At 44.1% G+C, this 27438-nt stretch overlaps 1 protein-coding gene across 2 annotated transcripts in view; it reads left to right on the forward strand.

Moving 5' to 3' along the window:
• The first annotated feature begins 308 nt into the window (after positions 1 to 308).
• Positions 309 to 27438, forward strand: part of rftn1b (raftlin, lipid raft linker 1b) — a 124877-nt gene continuing 97747 nt past the window's right edge. For both annotated transcript variants that reach the window (XM_085803565.1, XM_085803566.1), the window contains exons 1-2: positions 309 to 973; positions 14437 to 14617. In XM_085803565.1, coding sequence (XP_085659691.1) covers positions 14473 to 14617 — 145 coding nt within the window. In that variant the 5' untranslated portion in view covers positions 309 to 973; positions 14437 to 14472. The remainder of the gene's footprint in view (positions 974 to 14436; positions 14618 to 27438) is intronic.

Here is a 27438-nt window from a genome sequence, read left to right on the forward strand (position 1 = left end):
CATAAAAACACAGCAACCATTTCCCCTGTGTGTGTGTGTATTGACTATGTGGCACACCTTTCTACTGCTTTCTGTCCACTTCTTTCTCCCAAACAAACTATTGATTACTATTTCTGTCCACCCATCTTTCTTTATTGCTTCACTCCCCAAACAAAACCCACCACCATTCCTCCTCTGCCTCCTCCTCCTCCTCCTCCCTGTCTCTGTAACTCTGGTATTTCCCAGCGAAGCCCCCTTCCCCACCTCCTTCCCCTCTTCCTCCTCCTCTCTCCTCCCCCCTTTACTCTCCTCAGATGGATTCTTCAGTCAGTCGAGTGGAACTGGTGCGGCTGCCGGAGAGATAGACAGTGAGGCAGAGAGGCTGTGCTGAGCAGACGCTGGGTCAGAGCGCTCAGTTGCTTCAGACAATCACAGGGGAGCGAGAGAAAGACACAGGGAAAAAAAAGAAAGACAGAAAGAAAGAGAGAGAACACCACACAGACAGACAGACAGACTGAAAAGAGAGAAAAAGGAGGGAGAGACAGGGGAGGGGGAGGTAAATATGTGACAGGATGTGGTTTCCCTGAGCTTGCAGAACATCAGTATACAGGCATACTTTGAGCATGACCTAAACACACCAAGCGTACAAGTGTGTTTGAGCTCCGTTCAGTGGCGAGGGGGGAAGACGAAGCAAACCGCTGGAGCTGCTGCTGCTGCCGCTGCTGCCACCACCACCGCCGCCGCTGCTGCTGCTGCTGCCGAGCCTGAAGAGCCGACAGACACTCTGGTTTCTCTGCTGCCTGCCGGAGGATTGTGTTTCCCCTCCAGCCAGCCAGAGCTCAGTCGGCTGGTTGGACAGGATCTGAACCCTGTCCTCCATCCTCTGTTTGTGCTGGTCTCCCTCCAAGTAGAATGCGATTCTCTGCTGGAAGCTCTGGTCCAGTTGCTGCCTTTGCGTCTAAGCAGTGAACTTCTCAACTAGATTGTGAAACAGGTATGTTTTTTTTTCCTTCTCTCTTTTCCCTCTCTGCTGTCTGTCTGTCGGTCTGTGTGAGAGCTTTTCAACTTCTTAACAAGACGCCTCGCCGCCAGGACTCGCGCTTTTGATTCTCTGGGCAGCAGACCCTCTGTAAACTTGGACTGAACGCCGGTGGCAATTGTTTACCACAGGGACTTGATTCATTAGACGGCGCCGCAAGCCACAACTTTGGCTTGACGGGCAGCAGCGTGTTCAACAACAAGCTCCAAATCCACTGCCGCCGCTGCAAACACGTTCACGGATTCACATGCTCGTCCATTCATCACGCACATCAATAGGTCTGCTTGTTTTGAAGTCACATGCGTGATGGATGGTACAGAGAGGGGCTGAGAATGCCAAAAATGTCTACCTGGATCCAATCACGGACTGAACCCTGATAGCATTTCAAGATGTGCCTGGCGTTACAGTATCGCAACACTCCCACTATAGTGAGGAGAAAGAAAGACAGCGGAGTGTGTGATTTGCGAGCTGCTGGACTGTAGCCTACATGTGAAGGGTAAAAGTGTGGGTTTCAATGCGTGTGTTTTTTCCTTCTTCATCTTTTGTGCATGCAGCGTGCGTGCAGATCTTTAGCCATACATGTGGGATGTTTACATGCTTAGGCTGTACATGAGTTCAACCAAGCGTGCGTGAGTGTGCGAGATATGAGAAGAGGAGGTTTAAAGGGAAAAACAAGTTGAAGGGGATGGCAGGAGGTGAAGGAAGGGCGGGGGGATGTCAGGGAGGAGGAAGACGAGGGCATGAGAGAGAGGAAAAGCCGGGGGGGAGGAGGAGAAAAGAGTGTGTGTGCGTGTGTGTGTGTGTGTGTCTGAGAGAGAGAGAGAGAGAGAGAGAGAGAGAGAGAGAGAAAGTGAGGGAGAGAGCTCAATCTTGACTGAGCTGCCGTTAATTAGTTTCAGCTGGTGAGATGTGGCGCGTCGGGCTGCGTTAACTCTACATTGTTGGTGGGTCAGGAGTTCTCGCTGTCTCAGTCTGTCTCACATGCACACACAACACACCCACGGAGACACATGCATGAAAAAACACACATACAGAGACATCACACAGACACACACACACACACACACACACAAAAGAAAAAAAAATCCCCCAAGAGAAAATCCAGCATGGAGGCAGCACCACAAACGTTGAAATGTGAGATACATAAATTCACACACACAAAGACGAGAACAAGCACTGACGCAAAAGATGAAAGATGTCAAAAAAACAAAACAAAACAAAAAAACACACACACACACACAAGAACACACATTAAAACACAAGCACGCAGCCTGCATATTATTCACTGACAAAAGCAGACACAGTAAAAATAGCCATGTGCTCTATGTCAAGTGTGCACATCAAAGGGTAAATGTACTGTATGTGTGTAACATGCAGTGAACACATGTCGTACCCACATGCGAGCATGCATGAGCACATAAACATAACCACATACATGGACACACCACCACACCACACACACACACACACACACAGAGGACACACTTCTCCATAGAGATCCCATATGGCTGTATTACAGACCGGCCACCATGGAGTGCGGTTTGTTGGAAATGTTGAAGCGATTGTGGTTTGGGCTTCATTATGCTCTAATATCACATTGGAAATGGAGTCATTACTCAGGGCAAAAGGTGAGGAAACCAGAACCTCACAACTTCATTAAGAAAAAAACAACAACAACATGCTCTAGTTTAGTTGTCAATGGTCTGTAGCCATGCACTTTGTTTTGTTTTTATTTCCCCAGGTATTAGATGTATCTCTTAGATTTTTGCCTCCACAGGGGTGAGGGTTGGGGGGGTCAGCATTCTCTAATAGGGCGATCATTATAGAGCGTTTCCATTCAGTAATGGCTTTTGTGAAATCATTTCCTAATGCTTTACTCTATGAATCAGTTATAAGCCTGTAATAGAAATAGTGTATGGGTTGCCAGGTTTGGAACTTGCATGATATTTATTGTGTTCCTGCTCCAATGGACTGGTGGCGGTTTGAGCATTATCTGAAAAGGGCTGCAGGGCATCAAACTCCATTTATGAACAAGTTATTAAAGAAGTGATTTGGTTTTCTCATGCAATCATTCCACCTCTCCAAACTGACCGTGAAGAGATGCCTCAGCAGCCTGAATGTCAGACAGTCAGACAGTGGGTATCTGCTGAAGTTACAGTCTCTCCTTTTTTTTCAAGTATGAAATCAGCATCTTTTTGTTTCCCTGACAGTGTTTCCTCATTGAGCTGCAGCAGAAGGACAGTTAGACAAAGAGAGAACTCAGTGCTTCAAAAACTGTAAGACTGTTTGAAAGATACCCACTTGATTTGGCTCACACAGGCGGCTGAAGTTCCTCCTTTCTTCCTTTGTAGTCAGGAAGGATGACTACAGGCTGTGGGCCGGAGGAATGATTAAAACACCCAATAACTTTTTTTTCCCCATATATGTACATCTCTGCAAGTTTTGTAATGAGACTGACCTGGTGGAAAAACTCCCCTTTATTATTTACAACATAGCACTTGATGGATTGTTGAAAAACCTTTCACTAATGATTTATTAACATGCAATTTTGAAAATGACTTCATAACCTTTGGCAACGGCTTATTAGAAAGTGAAAAAGCCCAGACTCTTTATAAATGACTTTATTCACATTTGCTCTGCAGGAGTGATGCTTCTTTAGAAAGTTAGAGCCATTAACCTTTATTGATGACTCACTAACATTTACACCTGCAGATTTATGACGTTTTATCGATGACTTATTATCATTTGAAAATAAATAATCTGCACGGCTAAATACCACTGTGGCGAGTGAGAAAATATATTTTGTGTAATTTGGACAAACAGCCAATTTTCTTGTGTGTGCCACAGTGAAACACATAAATCTGCATACAGTAGCAGTCGCTGAGAGTGTGTGTTTTTTTACTCATTGATTCCCTGAATCCTTTTTCAGTTTGTGTGTTTTCTGAGCCTGTGTTGATTTTCTTTTCGCCCCAGTCCTTTAGCAAACATGTATTTTAATCAACTTTTGTTTGCTATCTGATCCGGGCACAGTGAATCCCCCTGTGTGGTGTGAAATTTGATTAAGGTAATTGGCAAGCGTTGGCTATAGTGTAAACCGTGACGTGTGCTCCTCTCCACTCAGCATGTATAGACAAACACCCACAGACAGACGCAACAAAATACCGGAACGTTTCATATTCAGAAAATTTAGGGTACATCCGATTGAAATGTGGCTATTTTTAAACTGTCTTAATTTTATTCTACTCCCATCTCATTCCATGCTTGTTAGACACCGGAGAGAGAGACTCACACAGGCTCCATATTTGGGATGTGGTGAACTGTATATTGAATGAATTTGATTCCAAACAAGAAGCTGCAAGGTAACAACAAAAATTTAAAATTTAAAAAAGCAAATTCAACAGATAGATAATGAGAGGGGAGTTAACAGATATTCAGGCCGTAATCCCAGGTATGTCTTTCAAGGTTTAGTGTGTTTTGGATACAAAGTCTGGTGTCATTTATTGAATGCACATCAGATTTGACATCTTCTCTGGCACCAATATAAACTTCAGGCGGCTGAATGACGGGCTGGCAGATAAGTTGTGAGTTATGCAGCTCTTGTGACAGGGCGTCATCTTGATTGCAGCCTCTGCTGCAAGTCTCACATCTTTCCCCTCAGAAATGTTTGGTTACAAGATCTCGGGCAAAGATTATTTCCCCCCACGCTCCCCTGCATGGTGACAGTGATCTCGCTTCTGAAGATACTAAGTTATTCAAGCCTCTGGCGTTGCCCTAGACCTGAAATGGCATATTAGGACGAATCCTCCGGGCGAGATGCAAAACACAAGAGCCAATATTCAGATGGTTGTTCAGTAGCTTAGCCTGGAACCAAAGAAAGAGAAAAAACGCCCCCCTTGATATTTCTATAAGGAAAATTGACTCCTGTTGGAGTGGGTGGTCAGGAAAATTGCAGCAGTATTGATTGGGTAATGTTCAACATGGACACATCGATAGGGTGTCTGAAAACCTAAGAACTTGGCTTCGGCTGGCTTTAATAAAAAATGACCTGCCTGGAGCAAGTTCACAGAAAGCAATGAGTCACTCACGGGAAATCTCCTCAAACCCCTCCGTGTTTTCCAGAAAAATAGCGAACGACACACAACCAAAGAGTTTTCTATTTTTAAACAAGTATTTCTCTCTCATTCGCTTCTGATATCCTCACTTCAACCGTGTCTGTCTTTGGCTGCGGCTCCGAAAACAACTGACGCAGTGTTTGTGCAGGTTGGGTTGAGCTAATGTTTTGCCTTTCGCTTTGTGAGAACTGTACAAATCCCAGCGTGGCCAGATTATGCATGACAAATCAAACTCACGACTGTCAGAGACACGCAGGGGAGAGAAGGAGTGGAACAGGGGCGACAGCGGGGCATTTGCTACTGCACACGGAGGAGAGGAAGAGGAGAGAGGGATGTGGGGAAGGGGCCGGATGCTTGTAGTGACCAGAAAGAGAGAAGAAAGAGAGAAACCGACAATGAAAAGAGAGAGGTTGAGAAAGATTGCTGCCTATTATTCTCCTGAGAAGGGAATAGTCATAGAGGAGTTGGTTCCCATGGCAATAGCTCTCTCAATGAGTGCGTGCGTGTGTGTGTCTGTGCGTGTGTGTGTGAGACTGTAACTGGGCCTTGAAAGACGAGGTTGGCCGAGGCCGCAGCGAGCCGCCGAGCCACCCAGAGCCTTGAAACGGCAGAGAGTCTCAGACAGACACCATTGTTTACTTGTTCTCTCTGCATCACTCATCACCCTCTCATCCTCCATTTTTTCTCTTTTCCTCCTGCGAGCCTGCCATTATGTGTCATCCTTGGGCATTCAAAAGCAGATATAACAAATTCAGTGAGTTGAAAAAGCTGTTCTACCCCTGGCATCCATCCACTGCCTCCTCGCTGAGAGTGTAGCCTAAATGTGGAGAAAGCTCTGAAATATTTGAAGCTTCCGCGCGGCGTTTTCAATGTCGAAACGTTTGCTTTTGTTACCTCTGGGTGGTAAATTATTGATTTTAAATGTTCGCCAATAGAGAGCAGAAACCGTCTGGGTTATAACCTCTGTATCATTAGCTTCTGTAACTCAGCAGAGTTTCTTTCATGTCTCTCTGGGTGTGTCCACAGCAGCGTCGGCTATTAGTGATTTTGACGCTGATTTCTTGGTGAGATCAGGAAAAAAACTACAGGTCACATGAAAATGGCAGCATGGATGCCATTTTTTACATATCCTGTCTAAAATCATGTTTGAACTAACCTTGACCCCTTGACTTGTCCGTGAACTTCCATGGCGTCCGTTCGCTGTCAGAGTTTACTTGTAATGCCCTAAGGCAGTGGTTCTCAAAGGTTTTTACATCAAGGACCCCTAAATTGACACAAAGTAGACCACGGACCCCCATTAGACAAAATTTTGAAGCAAATGCCAGAAATACAGTACACATATATTTGTTCTGAGACTGAAGAATGTTACATTTTTATTAAATGTGCATTCAAATTAGGGCCAATGGCATGGATTTTTGGAAATATTATAGAGAAATTTATGGAAAAAAGTGGTACAATTTCTCCAAAAACATTTAAACATTTCTAGAACAAGTGGTAAAAATTCTCAAAAAATATATATATTTAAAAAAAGATGATAAAGATTTTCCAGAGAGAAGTGGTAAAATTTCTCAAAAACAATTCTAGAAAAAAAAAATTTCCCCAAAAAAGTTTATAAATTCTAGAAAAAAGTGGTAAAATTTCAGAAAAAGTTGGGGACCCCTTTGAACCCTCTCAAGGACCCCTGGGGGTTCCTGGACCCCACGTTGAGAACCACTGCTTTAAGGCTCAAGGGAACAGATTCCAAAAGTTCAAGTTTCTTTTGACTCTTCACTCCCGCAGCGTGCAACAAAAGTTTCTTTTCAAATTAAGACCCTAAAAATAATTTCCTTCTCATACTGATGGCACAAAGGCTACAACACCAGCATGAAATTGGAGTGCAGTGAAGAGTCTGGTGAATTTGTTTCTTTATAATTAACAAAAATTGAACAATGGTCACACTGTTACACGTGTGTTTTTCAACAGGCAGCAGAACCCCATCAAAAGTGCAACAAACTCCAGTTAAAACTTCTGAATATCTCTCCAGGGCGTGTCCACTATTCTCACATAGAGAAATGCACTGCATCGAATCCCTTTAACCCCCTGTATGCATATAAAACAGAGGCTCTAGGAATTTTTGTACTTGCTCTATTAAAATGGAATCCAACAGTGACAAAATTTCACAGAGAAAATAAGCAGTAAAGCATCAGTTAACTTTTCAAGCTGCTCGTGCAGCATAAACTTCTTCTCCATCAGTCCATTTGGAAACTTTTTTTTATCATCCAAGAAATCATGTGTTTACCACAGTGATCCAAAACATTGCCTAATGCGGAGCTAATGTTTGTTGCAAGCTGAGCTTTTGTCTGTTGTCGTGATGTGCAGGCAGGTATAGAGCGGGTAACAAGAGAAGTAAGTGTGTATTTAATCTCATAGAAGCAACTTTCAGTCCTGCAGACAGGCAGTATCATATTCAAACCATATGGGCTCTCCAGTATCTTTACATCAGTTTGAGTAAAAGGGTCCTGCAAGTACATGTAACTACTGCAGGGTCCTCTCTTAACTGGATTGTCTAATCACTAAAGGTTACAGCAATAACATCCTGCCTCGGTGTCCTCCTCTCTCTCTCTCTGCGTGGTCCCTCTTCCATCCTCTCTGTTGTCCAACCTAATTGAGGATTGAAGGTGATAAGGATGGAGGAAAAGGAAAGGAAGGGAGGGGCAGGGGGATTTCCAGCTGCAGCGTGTTAACATTTTCAGACATGTAGTTCAAGCTGTCACCTGAAGGACTGAGATGCTGAGGCTGAAGCTCAGAGTGTTAGTGAACGTGGACTTTTTTTTCTAAGCTGCGGCCTGTTTGACACACAGGTTGTGTGTGTCCTGTGACCTTCTTGCCTTTTTAAGAGCCGGTTCAGCTCACATGAGCATTTTCTGCTTCTCCGCTCCTTTGGTTCAGGTCTGGCAAATTTCAGGTAACTGGTCCTTTCACACGTAATGTATTTGCTGCTGTTCAATCACACCCCGGTGAGTTTTCCCATTAAAGTTCATTCAGATGATGTGAAGCCTGTCAGTTGACCCCTGGTGCAGACTGAACAACTGAAATTAGACCGCCTGAAAGGAGGAGGGAGGGAGGGGGGAAGGGGGAGGGCCTCACTCTGGTTTCAAGCGAACTCTGGCGTGATGCATTTGTGGTGTGAAAGCAAAGCAGACGGACCGCAGCGTTTTATGACAGCACACGTTTGATTTTTAGCATGATTTCAAATGCTAAACCGCTGTTAAAATCCATCTGCTGAATCGTTACAAAAGCTCTGCAGGCTATAAGCGAAGTATAGGCCTATATTTATGCAAGGTAATTTGGTAACAATGGCAACACCTACGCTTGTCAGCACATGAGGGATTTTCCCTGATACAACAGAAAGACCAGTATGTTGAGCGTGTGTCCTACTTGCCTATTTTAGCAGATCCACTGCAAGAAGCCAGTTAAATGCAGCAGCCACACTGTAGTATAATATGTAATATGAGACTGTGAATGTGTATGAAGACAGACAGGTCTCTCTGTTACCTATTTCCATGTGTTTGTTGCAACTGATTGACAGCATGATGCATGAGGACCAAGAGAGCTCATAATCACGAGCTCATCAGATGAGATAAGTAAACAAATACGGGTTAGTAAAGAGTAGCGTGACTTGATGTTAGACTCAATTTTGATTTCCCTTCATTAGTCCATGGTGGACTAACAGCTGGATAACAGCTGGAATGACTGTCTGGTAAATGAGGTACCTGTCAGTCAATGAGAAAAGAAAAGACAGGATTTCTTTTTTTTCATGGTGGGGTTTAAAGAATAATACATGATGGACTGTAGCAAAATAATATACAAATAATGAGATTCATTTGCATTTTTAATCTAAATTATATCACATCAGTTATTATGACCATTAGATAAACACTACATGAGTATAGAATTACCAAGTTTAATTCAACTTCTTCTGCTGAACGACGTGCCTCTCTGCACACCACTTGAACAGCAAGGCTGTGGGTTGCCAAGTTGTGGGAACAGATGGTTTAACACATATGCGTGTGGATTGCGTGTGTAACATCTGGAACCTCGGATAACATGGGGCGTACAGCATGAGGATGCATATCTGACGATTATTTATAATAAAGGTCGAGGGCCGTGCAAATTAGCGCAGTTCCCAGGGAGAGACAGCCAAACAGGAGTACGAGGGGAGATTACCGTGATATATGGGAGACTCCTGGGAAAAAATGGAGAGTGTTGGCAGGTATGGTCTGGAAGAAATGAACCAAACTACAGATGTGACAGCACCGTAAAACATCCTAGACAAAGATTGTCTTCATGCATACAAGAAAGCAATGATGAGTGGAAAAAGAATGTGAACCAAACTCGGATGTGTCTCGATAGCAGACTTTATAGAGCCACTGATCCACAGTGACTCCTTCCCTCTGCATGTCCTGTGACTCCCTGCTCAGTCTCTGGACTTACACAGATGCCATTTCAAAGAATGACCAATAGTGTTTTTTTTTTCTCAAGAGGACATGACCGCAGGACGATGCTTGTCGAAAACTTGAACATAAACATGAGTCAAATGAAGCAGTTCAGCCAGAAAACCGCAGCTCTTGTTTTCCTCTCTGCCAGGTCAGTCCCGTCCTCTCTGACGGTCTCTCTCTAACCACTTTGCCTTGGAGAGCCCTTGACACTACTCCTCAGAATAAACTATGGATGATGCTGGACCCACACACCACCCACCATCAAATACAGCCCAGTGCTCCACTTTACTTGTCAGATTAAGAAGATCAAAAGTCAGAAAAGGCAAGGAGGGTGAGGGAGATAAGCGTGAGAGAGAGCGAGAGAGGAGGAGAGCGGGCTTAAAAGAGAGACTACATGGAGAAGAACACAAGAACACAGTGTCCTAATTAATGTCTTCCTCCATTAATCCACTCTGAAGCTTACCATGCTGCTGGGTTTGATCTCAGCAACGTTGCTATCAAAGCCTTGTAACGTGGTCTTGTATTATGGGGAAGATCTCAGTCAGGCAGCATTAAGGAAAGCCAGTTGTTGTAGCTGCTGGCTGCTGCAGATGCTGTGGTGTCTGTAAGTACAGGTGGAGGTTTGTGTGGTCATCCACCATATTGATGTGCCATATGGGATGAAAAAAGGCGCAGCTGTAGCACAATTTAAAGCTCCTTTAGTCAATATTTTTAAATGACGAGTGGATTGAATGAACATGCATGTAAAGCTGTAACTTCTACTGACAATGTTTGGTTTTATGACTTGGAATTCTTTGCTTCAAGGACAAAAACTTGTCCTTGTTGTACGCTGCCAGCTGAACACCAAACACCAGACAGACAAGGTTAGTAACTGACTTTACCAATCAAGGATCTCCTTTTTGTCTTGCACTGAAGGACTCATTTTAAGTCAGTTAAGCTTTTGCACGAAGATCTTTAGTGTCCATTGTAAAGAAAACACAGCTAACGGTGCCTAGGACCCCACCTTAAAGGGATATTCAACATTTTGGCAAATTGGCCCATTGCCATTAGGTAGGTTAGTAGGTTCATACCTTTAGTTGTTGGTGCGAGCTATTTTTAGAATGGCAGAGCAGAACCGCAAGCTGCTCAGAGCTATGCTATGGAGGCTAATGGGATTTCGTGGTTTCCCTCATCAAACTCATCAAATACACAATCCAACAACTCCAAAACGCTCTGGTGGACAAGTTGTGACCTGCACATTCACTACACTATGAGATAATAACCGAGCATTACGAGACATGTTTTCATGCAAAACTGCTGATGTGCGTTCCCGTCGGGGGCAGTTTTTCGGCAGGCAGTCTCTGCATTTGCCTCAAAAACAACTCTGTCTCGTAACGTTCCGTTATTATCTCATAGCGTGGTGAATGTGCAGGTCACAACTTGTCCACCAGAGTGTTTTGGAGTTGTTGGATTGTGTATTTGATGAGTTTGATGAGAGAAACCAAGATATCCCATGAGCCTCCATAGCGTAGCTCTGAGCAGCTCGCGGCTCTGCTCCGCCGTTCTAAAAATAGCTTGCACCGACAATTAAAGGTAACGAACCTAGAGGGATTATGGCAATGGGCCAATTTGCCAAAATGTTGAACTATCCCTTTAAACTCTCTGGCAGCATTGTCTTGGGTGAAAACAGGGACCTGTTGTCAGTAAATGCTCTGATGTGCATATGGAAGCTAAGTAAACCTAGTTCAGGATTTAGCATTTCATCAGTTGATAGAAGCTACAACAGAGCTGAAAGGAGAGTAGATATTAGACCTGAATCACTTAAGATGCCATAAATGATTTTCTAAATGACTGCCAATATGCAACTGTTTGCTCACACAATAGCTATAATAACCTAATATGGTGATAATTTGTCTGGCTTTTGAGTTCTCTGGCTTGCAGCAGAGTTCTTTGGCCCAGAGTGACCGAAAAATCAATTATTTCAGCTTTAACAATGAGCCAAATCAGAAGCAACAGGCAATGACCCCAGTAATCAAACCTTGGACTCAGAAACTGCTGCTATAGCGACGGAAAGAAACTGTGGCAGTGAAAGACAAACACCTCCCTGATGTTGTCTTTCACGTTCAGGCTAACACAAAGAGCTGCAGGATGTTTTGGGTGTAAGGGCCGAAAGCTAAGTGCATCTGAGCTACAACAAAGCACCTGAACGTCAATCTCGGCTTACGCGGAGGGAATCTCATCGAATAAAAACCTCTTATCGAATAAAAACTCAAAATGCCATTAGCAAGAGACAAAAGAACAAAATGGCAAGAGGATCGTTGCTAATTCAGCAAAAGGGAAATCAATGGCCCTCTTCCTGTTTTTCCCATAGCTACCCCCGGTGTCTATCTACCCTGTCAGGCATCCCTGACTCCCCACTTGTCAATCTCAGGAAAAAAACTATAGATGATCTGAGACGCGGGCACGTGGGGGCTGAAACTGCCTGCCTCCTTCTTCCTCTGAGGAGAGGTGCAAGGCAACAAACGGCAAAAAACAAAAAGAACTCATAAACCTCTCACGAATTCTCTGTCAGTTCAGCTCTAAAAATACTCCTGTTCTCCTTCGCCTCACATCGCCTCCTCTCTGGTCTCATGGAGCTATGTAAATACAAGCCCCTCCATTTTTCGCTCATCTACTTTGTTCTCCTTCCACAACGCTCCCTCAACCCTCCCTCCAGCTCTTATTGTCTTGACTACCTCTTCTCCATCTCTTGCAGACTACATGACAGAGCCTCGCCTTCCCTCTTGTTGTTCCTGCTCTCTCCAGGGTAGGGAGAGAAATGATAAAAAGCTATTTACAAGTAACTGTAGGCAACAGTGGAAAATCCAAGACTTGAAAAAATTCAAGCTCCCCCCCCCCCTGTTTTCTTTGATGCCAGAGCCATATGTGATGCTGTGTGGTGAACTGCAGCACAGTGCAACGCAGTCCTGAGTGACAATTTAAGGGAGGACTGAAGCGCTTTCAGGGACTTTGACTGTACCAGCTCCTGCAGATTGTATTTGACTTTTCTTTTTTTTGTTGTTGTTGTTCTGGAAAACGGAAGCGTCAGTCCTGCTCTGCACGTGCTGCGTGGCAGAGGCACAACTTCCTCGGCACATCCTCACAGGGTGTTACAAACCATTTAGAGATCCTCTGAAGCATTAAAACTGAGGCTCAGAAGCTGGCAAAGACTGGGCTCAGTGTGTTCCGGTGTAATCACAGCGTCCGTCAGCCTGTGGTTCATCTCGCAGAGCGGTTCTGAAGCTCGCAGAGATGTTGTGATGCATGTTGAGATTCATAAAACCAAACAAAGACATCCATGTAAGTGCCACTGGAAATACACGGCTTTCATGACAACCGTAATGAATCTTTTTCATCTCTCACTCGGTCTCCCTCCGAGCTCCCTCATCATACAGTGTGTTCATCACCTCTTTTCTATTCAACGGATTCTAATTGCACGCTCTTTTTTCTCTCCAGACTCTACTTGCCATGCATTACCCCCCCCCCCCCTCCCTTTTTCCAACGAACAATCACCAACCCGGCCACCCCCATTTCCTCTTTCTCTCTTGATTGATTCTCACCTTTTCCATTCTTGCCGTTCACCTCATTAACAGAGCGGCCGTCTGCTCGTTTCCTATTTCGCCTCCCTCTCCTTCCTACATCCCACCCCCACCCCCCCACGCTGCCCCCCTCTCACTTCCTGTCCTGTCGTCTCTGAAGCGACGGCCCTGCTCAGATTCCTTGTCTCCGGCCAAGGCCTTCACGTTCCGTAATTAGAAGGCAGCATAATAGAGAGGGTTCCTCATCAGCCGAGGTGGAAGGGGAGGGGGAGCACGCCGCCACCATCCATCCGTCCATCCGTCCATCTATCCATCCATCCTTGAGTTTAATCGGTGGGACACAATAGGATGTCACCTGCTCCCGGGCGCAGCCACTGGAGAGAGGCAGCGGTGCTGTCAGAAACCATTTAGGCTGAGGTGGCCTCCATGGCGTCTGCTCTTTAAGGTCCTCCTCTTCCTCTACGGTTGTCTCTGTTAATCTGGTCTCCCTGGGAACGAGGGCGAGGCAACCCCGTGAAAAATCAAGCTCATTTAGTCCTGTTTATTTATTTATTTGCAGACACTTATCCAGCATGTTCTTCTTTATTGGTTTTCCTTCTGAAATCCCAGAGGAATCATGGATATCTGAATGTTTGCTTGCCTATTATACTGTGTGTATACGTGTGTGTGTGGTACACTCTGTCAGAGAGAGAGGTTAATGTGACCCCTCAATCAATGGAAGGAAAGTAAATAAGTGCTTTTAAATACTGGACCACAGCACAGTTTAGAGAAGCATTTTGACTCATGCACTAGTTTGTGTACTTGTGCATGAATTTGACATTAATTGATTTCTGTTTACAGATTAAGATTTTACCTGAAATCTACAATATGATGCACTGAAATGGATTCAATAATAAGCATTGCATTTGCATTGCTAATATTAATTTAATAACACAATAACACAATAATTAACATTCTTTAACCTTTTTCCATGATGAGTACTCTGATGATGAGTGTAAGTCTCTGACAATAGTGTGCATCTGTACACAATGTAGCCTATGTAAGTCTACATGATGTAGCATACACTATTAAATAGCCAATATTAGCATAAACAGCTGTTTAATTATCAGTCTACAAGAAATGTTGTCAGTTGAGCATCAAACTTCATTCTTTTACTCACCAACATCTATATCAGATATATCCAGAAGTGGAAAGCAACGACAGTGGCAAGTCTATCATGGGCATGATGAGTATGACAGTCAAACACAGTCTCTGTTTGGTGTGGTTGACAGGATCTGTGGACGGAGTCGCTGACAAACTGAGGAGCCATGGGCTGCGGGCTGCGTAAAATGAAACCAACATCGGAGGAGAGTCCGGGGAAGATTTACTCCACCCTGAAGAGACCACAGGTGGAGACCAAAGTGGGCGTGGCCTACACCTACCGCTACCTGGACTTTCTGATTGGAAAAGATGGTAAGACATGGACTTTTTTGGACTTTTATGTTATTGCTTGTATTGTGATTCTGCAAGCACAAACACAGACCTTTTCTCATCTGTAGGTTTCTGACACAAATGTTGTTGATCAGTAAATCCTCACAGCCCCCTGTTGCATATGTACTAAACATTTTGTGGTTTGGGGTCATAAAAAATCTAAATTATTGCCCCTTCTGCATGCACAGTTGAAATCATATGAATACCTCAAGGACGTTTTTCCATTTTGCTGCATCATGCCTCTGCATGATAAGACAGTAATGTGCCTCACAAATTTTGCAAGTGTCTGAGCTGCACTGCAATCCTCAAATCTGTGCTGTGCGTAGTTTACGGTAGATGCTACCACCAGTGTGATTAATCTGTCCACTCCCCCCTCTGAAAAGCCCATTATACCTGTATTGAACATTAAGGATTCAGATGCAGAAGAAATAGATCATTCATATATGGTATAACGGCACACTGGCTGTAATTTTCATCAGGATTTTCTTGTAATGATGGAGTGTTAATTAGTGCTTGTTCCCTCTATAGCAGCAGCCATTTTAATTTCTTTTCTGACAATTAGTCAGTCATGCTTTCACATTGTGCTAATGATATAGAATTTTCCCGTCCAATCCATGCCAAATATCCTGCTGGCGGCCATCAATTATGTATGGTACCAAGTCCAACCCACTAGAAAGGGGGATGCAAACAAAGTAAAGGGTGGAGACGGTTTTGTTCTAGGTCACAGTTTTGATCTTCACAGAACAATGTTTCAGCTGCTTTCGGTCTGTTCCAGTCGGCGAGACAGTGACCTGGCTGGCGCTGTGCTGTGAACCGGCCCGGTGAGCAGCTGCCCAAACACCTTCACTAGGAAGATGTAGCCCACAGTCAAACAGAAACCGCAGGCCCCCTGTGCTTTGCATGAAAATATGGAAATGAATCAGTTCCTTTTGCAAAGATAGCATCCCTCCACTGATTCTCTCACACACAGATATGCAGACAACCCACACACACACACATACACATACAGAGGAGGCCGGTGGAGCCTCTTCCTCTCCTTCCTCTCCTCAGTCTGAGGTGTTTATGAGATGGAAGGTGGGCGTTGCTTCCTGAGACCTTAGCTACGGCTTGGAAGCTTCTTTTTGTGCGTCTGTGTGTGTGTGTTGATGTGTATGGAAAAGTGTGTATGTGTGTTTGTGTTAGGAACTTAAAAGAGCCTAATTTTACAACAAAGACAGAGAGTCTGCCCAGAGAGGCCTGTGGCTTGAGTTAAACCTTTTTAACTCAGGACAGTTTTATGATGGGTCAGGTTTGTTTAGATTAGTTTCAACATTATGGAAGAATTTAGGTTAGCTTAATTTAACTTCCTTTACTCTAATGCGCTATTGACTCTTCAGTTTTGGTTCATTCTTATTGTCCTTGTGTCATATCAGCTGTTCACAGTGATAAAGGCCTAAAAACTCGCTATTCACCACCTGCTCAATGTCAAACATAGTGAACAGGAATGTAATGGAGCATTTAGCAGCTAAAGAGTCATGTTTTAACCAACAGGAGTTGGTAGAGAACAAACACAGAGCTAAAAGAGAGGGTTTTTTAGAATTTAATTATTGCGGGGGGCAGCAACAAAAAAGAATGATATTTACCCATAACTGCAAATGTGTCAAGGTGTTTGCAAGACTGATTGTCAGATTAAAAGTAGACGATGTTGGTGTTCACAACTTATATCAAAGCGGCCAAAAGTAAATAGATACTGTATAAGAAATGTGATTTATTTTGTTGTTAAATAGATGCAAGAAATGTGGGTTAATCTTGAACAGTAATAATGTTTATGTATTGACTCCCACTCATTCCGTGCAAATGAGCATGGCTGCATGCTGATACTCATACAGTTATACAACATGTTCTGCTTGTCTGATGAGAAGCCCTCAGTATGTTTACACTCTCAAAAATAGGTTGTTTACCTGGAGTTTCCACATCATGTGTGTGAGTCTAATCAATTCACAGAGGACCTTAAAATAACCAATATTCCTGATGCTGTTAGTTACAACAGGAGAGTCATTTGGCATACCCCCCACCCCCCCAACACACACACACAAAAGTAGAGCCCCCAGCTCTCAGCCGCACCACTCATTTTTCAGACACACTGCTTTCAGATTCGCCTCCCTCCCCTGACAATCTGCAGCTTGCACACAGGATCAAAACAAAGACACAACACAGAAAAGAGCCAGAATCATTTGAAAGAAAAATCCAACTCCATTATTAGACTTTTATTAAATAAAAAAGAAAGAAAGAAAACTGTAAAGGTGACAGTTGTAATAATCAGACGTTTTGTGCTTATACAGTGATTATAATTAATTTATTAGACTGCCTGTAAACACTGAGCTATGTCATTCTACCAGGAATAAGATATACTGTATATATTTATTTTTCAAAATAAAGCGCCATCTCATCAGCCAGGTTTATACATTTTAAGCAGCCAATAGCTGATTAGAAGACAGACAGAGCGCTGGGATAAAGGTCAAGGTTAGTTTTAGATTAGGTGTAGAATTAGGATTAGATTAAGGTTAAATATATAATGGGGGTCATTAGGGTGAAGGTGAGCAAATGGGGAATTAATATTCTCCAGGAAGACTCTTTGTGTGTGTTTATGTATGTACGTGTGTGTCTGTGTGTCTGTGTGTGCGTTCCTCCAGGCCAGGGAGGAGTCATGGAGCTATATATAGCTATCACTTTGTTATTTCTGCTCATGACAGTTATAGCTGAAATGATGATGGTGAGGGAGCTTGGTGGCAGCGGTGGGAGTGGTGGTGGGGGAGGAGGAGAAGGGGTGCGGGTAAGGAGGGGTGGTGGGGGGGTCGGTGGTGGTGCGGGGAAGCCGGGAGATGTAGTGCGCTGCGTGTTCAGCCTGACAGTTGATTAGTCTCCATTAGTTTGTCAGGCTGACTGGACTGGATGGATGGCGGAGCCGGGGAACATGGGTGTCTGCGGGGGCCAGGCAGGCTTCTCCATCCTCCGCCATAAGGGACCTGACATGAAGGCGGGGGGGGGGGGGTTGGACGACGGGTGCCTCCCTTTTGTTGAACTGTGTGTTAGTGTGTGTGTTTGGCTTGTGGCCACATTATTATCTTAAAATATATTCTGTAATGACGGGGGTTGGTACTTACTGTAATCATTTTCCTCTTGCTCAGTCTCTCTGTCACTGTCAGTTACACCTCTGCCTGTGTGTATGTGTGTCTTCATCTGTGTGTGTGTGTAGCACTTAAGATACCAAACAGAATGTATTTAGAAAGATACCAGAATTAACCTGTGGATGGACTAGTGGCAATAAAAGGTACGACTCCGGGAGCTGAGGAGAATTAATGAGACATACACGACAGATTTGCAAAGATAAAGTTGTATTGACAGTATGTACTGTACACCACAAATACTTTAAGGTGAATTGATAAGTAATGAAAATAAACCAAAGAGAAAATATGAGAAAAGATTTACAAATGTGCAAGGTACTAAACTATAGTATATTTATTTTATATTTTCAGACTACTCACAGTTCAGTTCAGCTGTAAAGCTTGGCTTAAGTTAATCAACTCAGTATTAGCAAAACACACTCACTCAGTTATATTCTCGTGCAACACAATACAGTTCCCAGTACCACATTCATTTAAATAGACAGGGATTAATGCATGTGCATGTGTAGTGTACGCATGCGCCTGTCTGTTCCCCATAAGAGGACTTAAAGTTTGAGTGATCAGAGTTTCTGAGTGCAGCCCCAGTGGCTGAACCGTTTCACTGCATCAGCAGATTTTCAGGTTGAAGGGTTAGCGTCTTACCCGTGGCTGTAATTACCTTGTACCAGGTATGTAAGTGTAAGGAAGTGATTCATGTGTCTGGCTTTTTACACAGGAAGCCTGTGAAATATTTAAGACAGATTCAAAGATTATGCATATGAAAATAGTCTGTGGTAGAGCTGTAGGGCGAGCACATAAATATAGGTACTACATGAGCGGCTGATCATTTTTTACATGATCATTTGAGTCATTAATCATCTCTCAATAATAGCCAGTTAACTCCATTAATGGTACCCTGTGGGGATCTCTTCTGAACAAACAAATGTTTTGTTCACTCACTGTTATTGCAACATAGGGTGTGATGAATGTGTTTCCTTCCTTATAAAACATCGACCTAGCTGACTTTTAATAAGACTAAGTCAGACTGGGCTGCCTTTGCTCAGATCTATATTTTATAACAGTGATGTGGTCTGTCAAAAATCAACAACGCAAAAACCTCAGCTGTGATTTCACCAAGTTATTTACTTATATAACTGCAGCCACTGTGGTAAAGACAAAGAATAAATGACACATACTTCACAAAGTGGAAGTTCTATCTATCTATCTATCTATCTATCTATCTATCTATCTATCTATCTATCTATCTATCTATCTATCTATCTATCTATCTATCTATCTATCTATCTATCTATCTATCTATCTATCTATCTATCTATCTATCTATCTATCTATCTATCTATCTATCTATCTATCTATCTATCTATCTATCTGTCTATCTATGATGTGATGAAGGTGAGGCTCAGTGTGTTGGAAGTCCTCCTCCTCTTCCCTGCCTTTCACTAATGGCTCAGTAAATTGCGGCTCCCTACTCCGCTGATCAATGGTGGAAATACCATCACTCAGTCAGTCACATTTGCAGTAACAGAGTTGCTCTGCTGTTGCACTCGAGACAAAAAAGAAGCAGAAATCTGCAGTGTGTTGCATCACCCACACATCCTCAGACAAACAGCAGGTAAACCCTTCATCAAAGCATTGAACTGTGGAGCGCAGTCAAAGTTTTTGTTGCCGCAGCCTAACTTAGTCTTTTATGACCAGGAGTACATGACTTATTTTAGGTAACACTAGCAAAGTGATAGACATTCCTCTCATGCTTAGGGAACCGATATGATTATTTCTGTACGGCTGCAATTCAAAAAGTAATATAATATTTCGTAGTGTTATTGGAAAGTAGCAATATGATATGATTGCATTAATGAATTACCTCCAGTGTATCTCAGCACACTACATTAAAAAGATCATCCATGTTTCATTGATTACTTGCACAAAAACAAGAGCAACTGAGAAAGGATTACTCTTTTTAATTCAGGAACTGTTATCACTGTTGTTTGTGACAACGTTGTGCGTAATGAGTGAAAGCCTCTCTCAGTGAGATAATGTTCCACAAGCAGCATCAATGTGCTCTGAAGCAGCATTTTAAGAAAACGAAGGCAGACCCTTTTCTTCCCCATCGACTCTCTCTCGCCGAGAAGCACAGAATGCCCTCATGCTGTTGAATGTCGAGTTTGCCTCACTCTGACTCTTGCACTGTGAATAATGTTTGAAATAATTCCTCGCCACAGTGTTAGATCATAGCTCTCTACAACTGCCACCACAAAGGCCCTGCAGGCTACAAACCAGCCAGCAAATGTACAAAAATAACACCTTTCACCACAGAAACAGTGATGAAAGGAAGAGTAAATCGGTGGTAAGCTGTTGGTAATAAACCTCCTCCTCTGCGCTAACTATCAGCAGCCGTCCACCAATGAGCTGCCGCCTCGTGCTGCTGGTATCGTTTTTAGCTTCACGGTCACTGTGCTACCATTCATTCACCTCTGAAAGAGCTGCAGAAAAACAAAAGCAGAGTCTGTTTGATATTGAGATCATGACCCCAAAGGGAACAGGGAAAGTGCCTCGCCGTTGCTGTGTTAGATGGTGTGGAAAGAGACCATTTCATTGTAAACACAAGCGCAGCAGACGCGAGACCGTGTGGCAGAAATCTTATTCCCGAAAGTGCGATTCTGAAACGCTGAAAAAGTGTCGGGGAGGAATGAAAAATTGAAAATATTCTCGACGCGTTGCGATGAATCCTGGAAATATAAAGTTGTCGCCCTTGACATCAAAGCCGGCAAGCAGATATGTGAGGCCTCCACACACACACAGGCCCAGACACACACCGCTTGATATCATCTTTGGGAGCTAGACACATCATTTATATGCAAAACCCCCCAGAGCCCTGAGTCCCCTTGTTAATATGAGCTGTAGCAGTGGCGGCAGGTGAGTGACACACAGGAGCAGCCCCCCCCCTCACCTCACTTCACTCAGATATGAGACTGAGCTGCAGGAGAGGTCAGCAGGAACGCCACACGCCGGAGTAGCTTTCCGAAGGGAGATTAGTCCTTGGATGGCGGGGGGTGGAGGGGGGCTGGGATTTATCCCCTGGCTCCTCAGCTTGAGAGGTGGAATTGAATCGCAGTTATTGAAGGGGAGAATGACATTGAAGACCGAATTCATGGTCATCTGTTTTTTTCTTTTACATTATATTTCCATTCTATCCGCGGTGCCCAGGGTGTGGCGGCGCGGCTCAAATCAAAACATGATTGTGAATTAGATGCAGGCCGAGGGGAGCCGAGCGGCCGAGACGTGTTTCTGATGCTGCGAGAAATCAAACCGGGCAAATGTCGGAAAATACTGAATTAATAAAAAAAACAGGATCCCCCTTCGGAGCGCGGGCCCTGCCGCCGCTGCACGCTGAGCGCTTTCTGATGAAGGTATTCAGCACGATTACTGGCAAATTGTGGAATCTTCCAGAAATGTGCATGAAATATGCATCAGCTGCCCGTCCACTCCGAGCTGACGGCACAAATTCAGACTCGTGTCGCCGCCTCTTGTCTCTGCCTCCGTTCACAGTTAGTGGCATACTAAGTGGGGTGCTATACTTTGTATTGTTTGGAGCCGCTCAGGCAGCAAAATGCCAAGCCATCGTTTGCTGAGACAAAGATGTCAGAGCAGCGTTTTAGGCGTGTGACAGAGCCAGAGCTCGGCAGCAGCCCCTGTTCGTTAAGCTTCAAACGGCTGCATCTGCTGACAAAGTTTTCAGCAACAGGAAACGCAGATTTCTGCTCGGTTCCTTCCTCTTTCCCCCTCCCTCGCTGCCTCTGTCTCTCAGCGGTGCGTTTAAGATTAGCTCTCCTTGTAATGTTTCGTATTCTGCGTGGACTGTTTCCTGCGTCTGAGGGGCTTTGTTATTGCAGTTAACTGAACTCGGTTTCCAGTGAAAGTGTACGGTGTTGCAGCAAATGCAATTTCCCTCGCTCAGAGAAATATTCTCCCTCATGATTCGATTCAAGTTGTCCGAGGCCCGGCACGATGAGCGTTACAGGTTTCCCAGCTGGATGCCAGCGCCAGCTCTTGTTGTGTAAGATGAGAGGTGAGGAATAGGAGATGGAGGGTCAGGAGGGGGCGGGGAATAACAGGGAAGCAAAAACAAACAAACAAAAAAAAGAGCATGCATGCAACAGCCAGTAAAACCGAGTGAGACATTTTTAAAGTTTGCTGAATCTTCGGGGGAATTTGGATCTTAATCTTAAATCCCCTGAGATTTCCTGAGATCTCAGTCATGACTGTGCTTCATAAACGACCCATTTTATCATCCTTCCCAGTGCTTCGGCAAAATAACACATCCCGCGGCTCTCTGGGTTTTATTTTTGAGATATGCATGCTGCATGTGGGTGGGGAATGTGCGTGCGTCATTAGCTGAGTAAGTGAGTGTCTTGAGGAGGGAGGAAATGAGGAGAGAAAGATATAAACCGAGATAGAGGCCGTGTGGTGTGTGTGTGTATGGTTGGTTTGTGTGTATGTACTCATGTAGTTGGGTGGCATGTCTTTTTGTGTGTCTGGCTCTGTGTTGGTTTATCTTGCGTTTAGGTGTGTTTGTACACTGCTGTGTTTTTATCCAGCCTGTCTGCTTATTGCCTCTTCCAACGTGGCCTCCGCTGTTTTCCAGCCCGCACCGACAGACAATACGCCTGAGCGCCCCCTCAAAGCTTTATTGGCTCTTATTGCCCTCTCACTCAGATCCAATATGCCAGTATTGATTGTGTTGAAATGCAATCAGGGTCTCCACAGCAGAGGAGCAAACAATCTAAATTTAACAAAACACCTCCGCCGGCCCACAGCCAGGCCCTGATAGCACCTCCCAAAGAGGAACAAATGTATTTATGTGTGTGGCGAGGAAAAGAGGATCCGTCACGTGGTCACGGCTATTGTTAGCCGGCCGCTCTCCCCCATATAGCCGGCGAGGCCGCACAAGCAGAGAGTGCAGGAAGTGTCCTCAGCCTTGACCTCACTTCCTGCTGCGTAGGGTGTTTACAACGTGTCGTCAACGCAAAAGGTTCCAGGGTTCAAAACCAGGTCTCACATGTCTCTTCGCAGGCAAACTTTTAGGCTTTGAAGCGTCTCCAGAGTAACTCATGTTTGCTGACCTGAGATGTAAACAGGCTTCAGAGAAATGCACACTTCTCACATTCCTCCAGAGGTGGTGAAATGATTTTATGAGCTCAAGGGGTCGGATAATTTTCTCAGCTCATGAAGGAGCCACGTGATCACTCAGCTGAACCGAAAACAAACCATCATCAAAATCCGAGTTATGAGTTTTTTGCCCTGAAGTCGGTATTTGCACAATGACATTACAAAGCACGCTCTCAGCATTTCCACACTTTATCTTGAGAGGAGGAAAAAAAAACTGTTGTATAATGAAACTCTCTGCTGCCTCCCCGCTGTTCAAAGTTATGAGGTGCTCCCTCTGTAAAACTGTGTCCCTGTCAAATCAATCTACATACAATAAGAGAGGCTGCGTTTTAATATGAAATGTTACAAACATTTGTATAAAAAATGCAATCAATTATTTTCTTTTTTTTGCCAAACAAAACATGATCCAAAGTTAGATTTTGCACAAGCTGTGTCCCAATCAAGGGGGGAGTTTGTGCGTTTTTCCAAAGAATACCACTTCCATGTTCAAAAAAACTGCAGTTCCTCAGCGGCCTCTGGGGGCTGCGACCAGAAGTGAGCAATTCTCCATTGACTCTCATGTTAAAATAGCTGACTTTACAGCTTAAAAAAACGTATTTACAGCCTGGTACTGCACATTTTTTGTTCTTGGTCTCTACCAACAGTTTCCACCTCCATGAACACTGTGGTGGTGGTGGGGGGGTGAGGGTTGTTGTTTTTAGTGTTATTTAGGCTTAAAATTCTTACATAAATAGGGGCGTGGTTACATTGAGTGACAGGTCCATAGACAGTTACCAGTAGTTAGCTGGTTGCTTCAAGTTCAGTGGGCTGGTCCTCGGCCGGCTAACCCCCACATCTCCTCCAAATATGGAAAGTACACTCCTATTAATATCCAAGATGGCGCAGTTCAAATGCCCATTGTACTGTAGGATCACAAAACAGACTCCCCCAAACCAATGGGTGGCGTCATGGGTGCTACGTCCATGTTTTATACAGTCTATGGTCCCAATTCAGCGGCTGCAGCCTTTGGAGGCAGCATTTAAAGGCAGATTACGTCACAGTGTCGCGTCGAGGCCTGTCCCAATTTGAAGGCTCCTCCAAATGCAGCCTTCCTTTGCCGGTTCTAGGAGGACGCACCGCACCTATCTTTTGTGGCCTCCAGGATCCCAAGATTCTTTGTGCGCTTTGTTATCAAGGGGGCAGTTTTCGGTCTGAGAAGTGAAGCTCACTTCCGCGTTCAAAAAACTGCAATCCCCCCGGCTTCCTCTGGGGGCTGGTACCGGAAGGGAGCAACTCTCCATAGACCCCCATGTTAAAATAGCCGACTTTACGTCCTCAATAAACATGATCAAAGCCTGGTACCATTACGTTTTTTGGTCTCAACCGATAGTTTCTACCCCCGCACACACTCTGAGGGGGGTGAATTTTTTTTTAACTCTACCGTTTTACTATTATTAGGTTTAAAATTCTGGCCAATTAGGGCGCGGAAACGTTGAGTGACAGGTCCGGAGACCGCTGCTTCGAGGCCAGTGGGCGGGTTCTCGGCCGGCTAACGGCCGCACCGCTCCAAATCTGGAAAGTCAAATCCAACATGGCTCGGTTCAAACCCCCGTAGTAGCGGCACAAAACAGACTCCCCCAAACCAATGGGTGACGTCACGGACGCTACGTCCATTCTTTTTACAGTCTATGTTTGTTATCAGCCACCTAGCATGCTAGCTAGTGAAAGTTGAGGCAGCTCTGCGCTGTAGCCATGGTATCCGTGCTCTGGAGCCGGCTTGGAGGCTTGGTAGCCAGCTGAACAGGGCTCTGCTGGCCAAACAGCTGAGGTGAGGAGCTGAGTAGTTGCTGGAAGTGTAAAAAAGCCGCCACTTTAAAATGTTTAACGTTAGGGCGTTGGTTACGTTCGAATGCAATCAGGAAATGCTAGACTGTCCCATGTACCAACTGTTGACACGGCTGTCAGAAGTGCCATCGGAGTCGTTACCTCCGTAGACCGTGTAGGCTGCATCCTCCAAAGGCTGCGGTGACTTTTTTAGGCAACATCTAGTGGCCATAGTGATTATATGTGACGGTAGCACTTGTTAACTGAAATCATGATCTTTCCAAATTTCCTTAGTGCATAAATCTAATGAAGCCATTAGATTTATGGTTTCATTAGATCAGTGGTTACCCCATTTTGACATCACAAATTTCTGGCAACCCCGTCAATCAAGATGCACCAGCTCAAATATTTTTATATGCTGCATTTTATTTGAACACAATTCATATTCGAGAAATTGATACACCTGCAAACTGGTCACCTTATTCACTACTCCAGAGTTTGTAAGGATTGTATGTGGTGTATTTAATCATAATTTTCAAAAGAATAATGATTAGTTAAAAAAAAAAAAATCAGTATTTGAATTTGGTGACCCCACATGGGGTCCCGACCCCAAGGTTGAATTAACACTGCATTAGATTTATGTGGAGAGGTAAAGTCGCTGCCATGACAACTAATGTCAATTATCCGTGGGGATGTCTCATATGAATCAAAGGAGACATGTATATAAAAACGACCTATTTATGAATGATCATTGGAGTAGGCTACTTGTTGGTAGTAAGACACTGGAGAGCGGTATTTGATTCCCATGTGAAACCACTGGTTTACAATGTTACCATGACAACAGTGATGGTCTTATGTCAAGGAACCAAATCTTTATTTGAACCAAATCTTTTCCTAAACCTAAACAAGGATTTCTTGTGTGAAAACCTAAACAAACCATGACTGTTGTTATAGTAACTATGGCAGCGAAGGTGGTTATGCCACTCTGGGTACAGTTGGCATGTTTAATCTTGCTCCCATGACAACCAAGGTCTGTTACACCTGCAGTCTGCGGGGCATTATTTAAGGAGATGCTCTTATGGGCTGCATCAGACGGCTGAAGAAACGACCTGTATGGAGAACTAGTTGTGGTTCAGACTGGAGACAACACAGCTTATGTGCACTATTGACTTTGTCTGTTGTGGTCATCAGTGAGGACATTTTGAATAAAATTGTAATTAAGATGCATTAGGTTCAGTCTCTACATCTTCAAAACAGGCACTAAATGATGAATCCAGCCAGTAAACGATTCTTGTATTGATTGGAGAGGATGCAGGATGCTCTTAACATCATGGTTCAGTCTGGTCCAGTGAGTGTGGGCTCTCATACATACGTAAGAGCATAAAACAGTGATTTAGAGATATCCAAACTGTCCAATTCCAGACAGTTGTGGTTGCATTTCTCCTTGTGTCCAAAACTATTCCCACTCCCATTAACCAGCTCCAGCTGAGAGTTCCAAACCCTCTGAAGTTGTTTGAATCCTTCTCAGTGGACGTGTTAGGAGTTGGAAGCCTGACATTTTTCAAAAGCATATTTGAAGTTTCCCCTTATTAGCATGAATTGGCAGAAACAGTGTCCCTCTTTCTGCTGCACCGCCCCTCACTAGGCCGCTCTTTCTCAGAAACCAGCTCCTCTACTGCAGCCCAGAGGACTCACGACATCAATAAGTGAAAAACGCTGCTGTTTTATTTAAGTGTATTTGACAAATGGGGAGAGATATTCATGGAAAATGTTTGTTGAGAAAAGCCGGATCGACTCTTTGCAAAGCCCCGCTGATGAGAGCAGTGTCTCTGTGAGCCGTGTTTCAACTAGCTGAGTGTCCACCGGCCTCACACACATTTAATGCGATTTTATTCTTGCAAGCATGGACTGACAATTTGCCCAAAGCCGTTGTCAAACAGGAACGGAAACACTTCAAACCTGCTTGTGTTGTCAACCCATCACACAAAGGGGTGGCATTCAAAAATAGGGTGCTGATTGGGGTCGATATGCGTGCACGTTACACTTTGATTGCACTCACACCCACATGAGATGCAGGGAGCGATTTGTTGGTGTGATGAGTTTGGAGTCACGGAGGAGAGACGAGGGAGAAGCAATCAGGGTTCACCGTCCCCACTGCACCGATGTATAATTCTCTGTGACGAAAGGCAACAGCACCCTGATTAGGCAGAGTTTACACTGTGTGACGATATGTGAAATCACAATGTGCACAAGCATCCACCTGCTGTGAAATGTAAGTGGTCACCTATATTCAGTTATGGCAAGCCATTTTAACATTTAAAAGCCAGACTGGATATGTGTTGTAGATATCTGTAATTCAGTTTTGCCTAGTCAAAAAGAACATTTCAGATATCTGCAACTACATTCTTCCTATCCACAATTGTCATTTCAGATATCCACAACTATGTTCTTCCTAGGACAAATTACGTCACTTTTGCCATTCATGTGTATGGGGTTTGTCATGACAGATATCTACAATTCAGTTGCAGATATCCGCAATGTGAATTACAGATATCTGTAACTGAATTACGACTAGTACTAATTCCAGTTTGAGATATCTACAATTTGATTCTGACTAGTCATAATTCCAGTTCAAGATATCTTTAATTCACCTCAATTAAAGATATCTAC

The sequence above is a fragment of the Trachurus japonicus genome, chromosome 16 (genome assembly GCF_045865225.1).
Source record: "Trachurus japonicus isolate A0001 chromosome 16, Traja_1.0".
NCBI classification, from domain to species: Eukaryota; Metazoa; Chordata; class Actinopteri; order Carangiformes; family Carangidae; genus Trachurus; species Trachurus japonicus.